At 36.3% G+C, this 4,913-nt stretch overlaps 1 protein-coding gene across 1 annotated transcript; it reads left to right on the top strand.

The window, feature by feature from the left end:
* Positions 1–1,250: 1,250 nt before the first annotated feature.
* On the top strand, positions 1,251–4,611 carry LOC149237851 (uncharacterized). Its single transcript, XM_089366877.1, has 3 exons — positions 1,251–2,014; positions 3,258–3,330; positions 3,450–4,611. The coding sequence occupies exons 1-3, from the start codon at positions 1,855–1,857 to the stop codon at positions 3,721–3,723; spliced, it is 507 nt and encodes a 168-aa protein (XP_089223003.1). The 5' UTR covers positions 1,251–1,854; the 3' UTR covers positions 3,724–4,611.
* The last annotated feature ends 302 nt before the right edge of the window (positions 4,612–4,913 follow it).

The following is a 4,913-nucleotide window of genomic DNA, read 5'->3' as shown; positions in this document are numbered from 1 at the left end:
AATTGAGTGAACGGAATATATAGTCCTTTTATTCGATATTGGAACAGCCAAAATCGTTGAACCTTCTAGAAACTATGAAATAGACAAACCCCCTCAAAGCTGAAAACCAAAAAGAACTGCTAGAACCTCCTGTGGAATCAACTCGATAGTATGCAACATTCAGATAATGAAACCCGAAACTACCTTATAGCTAAAAAGCACCCATGCGAACCAAACCCAAGTTAAGCGCTGAACATATTAGAAACCACGCTAACGGCTAGATAAGAAACAGCCAAATCTATATAAAATTTGAAAAAGCAAGCGAGGGAACCAACCGCTGAATAAACTAGAAACTACGCTAACGGCTATATAAAAAAACAGTCAAAACTATTTAACCAGCATAATTTTATTGTAACATGAGCCAAGAGATCTAATTTTCTTATGCACAATTTTTTTTATTACCTAATATTATTTAAATGTTCTGTATAAATGTTCGGTATAGTTATTTATGTTTTTTTTAAGATTTTTTAAAAATTTTATTTTCATCAATATTACTTAAATTTCAACTTTGAATTTTGATGACTAATTGACTACATTATACATCATATTGGACTATAGAATAAACCTGTCAATTCAAAAATTGAGAATAACAAATCAATAAATCAACTAAACATATTTAATCCATAAATACACTAAAAACTACAGTAATGGCTAAATAAAAGTATATAAAACTGTTTTCACTTGTAATTTGTAATTTTAGAAAACTGTTTGATAACATAGCTAATGTGCTTTTTCCTGGTTAGAAAGCATAAAAGGATTAGCATTCAAAATTTAAATTAAGATCCATTTTTTTAACGATGTTTTTCATTAGATTAGATTTGATTTCTTTTGTTGTAAATTTTTATGGCTGAAAGAGCAAAATTTCCCGCGACTATGTTGTCGGTGGAGAATTTTCAACGAAATAAGGTAAAACTGACCCGAGAGCAGGGGTTCAATTTGACGCCCGTATGCCTGTTTTTTGAGTTTTTACACGTTAAATACGATTGGTTTCCAAATCTGCACATCATCGCTGACTGGCTAATAATATTTGAAAAAGTCATATTGACGGGTACATTGAAAATTAACAAGTTTTAATCTTTTTTTTTATATATATATTATTATATATATACACTGGACCATCAGAAGGGGTCAGCGTAAAAGGTGGTATCATGATTACGCCCTAATGTGCAATCCAACAGTCTGAATAATTTGTAGGTTATGCCGTCAGCGTAAAAGGTGGTAGCGACTAGAACATTGCGCATCGTAAAAAGCCGCGCCGAGGAAGAGAAATGCTTATATTGGGATTGGGGCTGGGATTCGAACTTAGTATCTCTCGAACAGAAATGTGAGTCCTGGCAGATAACGAGAGGAGAATTCTTATGGGGTTTTTGACTGGGATTCGAACTTTGTACATCCGAAACAGAAATGTGAGTCCTGCACATAACGAGAACAACCGAGGGAACACGTGACAGTAAAGACAGTTATATCGTTCCTGCCTTGTGGGCAATACCGGGCTCCCATGGGGTTTCAGTTTGAAATTTCTGTTTTACAAACGGTTATTGCTCAGCTGTGCCTCATGGCTATCGCGAAATTCCAGAAGCCAGAGTTGACACAATCACTGGAAACGAAAAGGTTTTCGGGATCGAAGACTTTCCCCGCACGCAAGTTCTCCACGCCGCGGTTTACTTGAAATCCCACCGAACCTAGACAAATACCGACGAATTTGGGGGTGTGGCTGGTAAAGATGGCTGGATTGAGCATATATAAATTAAGCGAGAGGGTCGATGCCCATAACAAACGAGGGATCAGTAATCAAGGAAATACTAATCAAGAACTATGGCTAAGTATAATTCAGAGAATGGGCTGGGTGTGGGTTACAGCGTGGAGGATGGAATTGACCAAGTGGAGATCGATCCGAGGTTGCCTCTGCTGCAGGATGCTGATCTCAGAGACAAGGTCGTTCTTCTCAGGGTCGATCACAACGTTGTGAAGAAAGGCAAGTATACAGTTCTTTCATTATTTCATTACCCCAAATGTTTATCAAATCCCCTTCTTTTTGAATTCTCAGGGTCGTTTTCCAGTGCAATTTTAGGGCATTTTGCTTCATCTGGAATTTATTCGAATAATCTGAACTATCATGTTAACACTATTATTATAGTTATAAAACTTGCTACCATTTTTTATGAGAATATGATTGAGGACTGGTTTTTTTTCTCGAACTGTCTTGCTGAATAGTGTCTTCCTCCTTTGCTACCAATTCATCCACTCCAAAAGGATTCTTCAGAGGTAACAGGGGGAACTGAATACCTTATCACCCTGAGAACCTCGCCTCATATTTAGCATTGTAATTCTGCCCTAGAGCATCCATACTTTCTCTTCCACGTTCTCTTATCTCTAATTGTTATTTTCCATGTTAATCTTCACTGCATCTGTTTGATTTTGATGTTCCCTACCTGCATACTTGAGCCAATTATTTTCCCTTGAAATGCTTGTCTTTCCTTTGAACTTCTTTTCTCTAGCCCCCCAATTTCCTTACTTAAAGAGAAAGGTAGTCCTGGACTTCAGCATAATTCCTTTGTACAAGTTGGCATTTTTACATATGGCACATCTTTCAGTGTGACCATGAGAGCTGGCCATCTTTAATCTAGGCTACATCTGTTTATATCTTGATGTTCCCTACCTGCATACTTGAGCCAATTATTTTCCTTTGTAATGCTTGTCTGTGTAATGCTTTTCTCTAGCCCTCCTCTTTCCTCACTTAAAGAGAGAGGCAGTCCCAGGCTTCAGCACTAATATATGTTTTTCCTTGTATTATATATCATGACTCATTTATGAAATGTACATCAAAATTTGTAAAACAACATTGAAAATTTGTAAAATTTGTGAAACTACATTAGAAAATTGTTTTAAAACTTTTTAGTTCCCGGAATTTTTAGGTTTCCAGGTTCCATTTATACTGTAAACAGTTATTTCAGGGTTTCATAGCAGCATTTTTTTATTTTTTTTAATTTTTGAATCACTTCTAGCCTCAGATCTTGAATATTTAAATTAAAATTAATGGCCATTGGTAGTAGTCTGCCTGACAGTTTTGTGATGCCAGTTCTATTGTTGATTTGTTAACCTAAAAGAGTGCGGGTTCTTTGTATTGATCTACTGTTCTGAGTATGTTCTAAGGTGTTATCATTGGATTCTGTTTCATTAGAAGGTGTCTCAAAGGTTTTTAATGGTGGTGGGTGCAGGTAAAATACTAGATCAATACAGAATTGATGTCACTTTACCAACTATGTACAACATAGTCGAGCGAGGTGGAAGGTGGGCTCAACTGTTTACCTTCTAGACCTATTTTACACCCCTTAATCCTGTGTTTAGTTCAGCTTATTGTGCATAGGTAGTAGTGATGAGCTCATTTGAACTGAAACTGGAATGTGCAGGCCCATTATCATGACTCACATTGGACGCCCATATGATAAGAAGACAAAAACTATCTCTACTCTCCAGGATGAATCCATGGATGTTGTTGTTGCGTATTTGCAAAGGAAGCTCCACATCAAATTTGTAGTTCCCCGCTTCAATACAACGGAGAAAAATGGAATTCTGGATATTGACACCTCCATCAACTGGCTGATCCATGACCTTAAGAGTCGGAAGATTGGTGGAATCTACCTGCCAAATACTCGGTGGTTTGCAGTGAGTTCTTTAGCATGATTCCTGTGTTTTTTGCTTCTCCCGGCTTAATTTCCTTTGTCCAATATGTAGTAAATTACTAAATTCAGGGTCGTAGTATTCTGGACTAGTCATTTATTGAAAATGAATTTATGTTACTAGCACAGGCCTAACCAAACGAATGTCTGATATGTAACTTGATGTTACAAAGCTAAAGGTTGCTTGTTTGGTTTCTAACATTTGAGGTGGAGTTCCAAGTATTTGAACCCATTTGGGTGAACTTGAGATATCTTCTTCCAGTGTCAAATTGCATATCAGAGCCTGATTTAGTTGAATTTGTGCTAGTGTCCGTTTTCAATTCAGCTAATTTATGTCTAGATTCAATGTACTGTTATGCATGCAGGAGCACACAAAGAGTTCACAGATCACCCCACCTTCGTCCAGGCAGCAAATGTACCTGGCTTATCTGGGTGCAATGAACTCTTTGGTGATCTGAACTTGATCATGTCTGGTCACAGGAAGACAAATTCTTTAGAAGTCTAGGACTTGTGATCTAGGACCCAAAGCCTTTATGAACCGAGACCTGAGACCTCAATTACTTATATTGAGTTGACATCTAGGTTTTATTTACCCTTGAATGAAAAATAATGGGGCTAGTAGCAGTGACCAGCTATCTAGACTCAATGATTGAATATAATCATCTCTTTATAATTTATAAGCATCTTCCAGAAAATAAATTAAGAATGGGAAATTCTTTATTCTGAGCCATTATATGAAATATGGTGATGAAGAAAGGAGAAAAGCTCTAAAGAATTGTCATTGAGGTTCATGCTCTATATTTCAACAACCTGGAAAAATCACAGAAAAGTGTCATCAACACATCTTAAATGAAAGTGTAGCAATGACACTTAAGTTAATTGGTACAACAAAGCATGGAAATTTTGTAACAATTATAAATACAATTTGCAAAAATTAGATGAAACTTGTACAAATAAATATTAAAAGTCATGTGATGAACAATTTAAAAATAAAACCGTCATAAAAAAATTCTCTGACTGATAAGGTCACCCGTCAAATTTAACCCCTGCCCGAAAGAGCTTAACTGATTTCCCGAAACAGAACCATTTTTATTACACCGTAGACCGTATTGTCAGACTGATTATCACGGTTTCTCGAAAAACGATTTATTATTTCACACGGTGATAATAATCTTTTTTGTCTGAATATAATAT

This window comes from Pinus tabuliformis, chromosome 8 (genome assembly GCF_031772625.1).
Source record: "Pinus tabuliformis cultivar Carrire ecotype Pingquan chromosome 8, CPIR1, whole genome shotgun sequence".
In the NCBI taxonomy this organism is placed as follows: domain Eukaryota; kingdom Viridiplantae; phylum Streptophyta; class Pinopsida; order Pinales; family Pinaceae; genus Pinus; species Pinus tabuliformis.
This window is presented reverse-complemented; position numbering and strand designations above follow the sequence as displayed.

What these genes read in the sequence shown, in the direction of transcription:
- LOC149237851 (XM_089366877.1), top strand. Translation starts at nt 1,855, where the DNA reads ATGGCTAAGTATAATTCAGAGAATGGGCTGGGTGTGGGTTACAGCGTG. An exon ending in TCACAACGTTGTGAAGAAAG is followed by an intron (nt 2,015 to 3,257) that starts GCAAGTATACAG and finishes TGGTGGGTGCAG; the next exon opens with GTAAAATACTAGATCAATAC. An exon ending in ATAGTCGAGCGAGGTGGAAG is followed by an intron (nt 3,331 to 3,449) that starts GTGGGCTCAACT and finishes TGGAATGTGCAG; the next exon opens with GCCCATTATCATGACTCACA.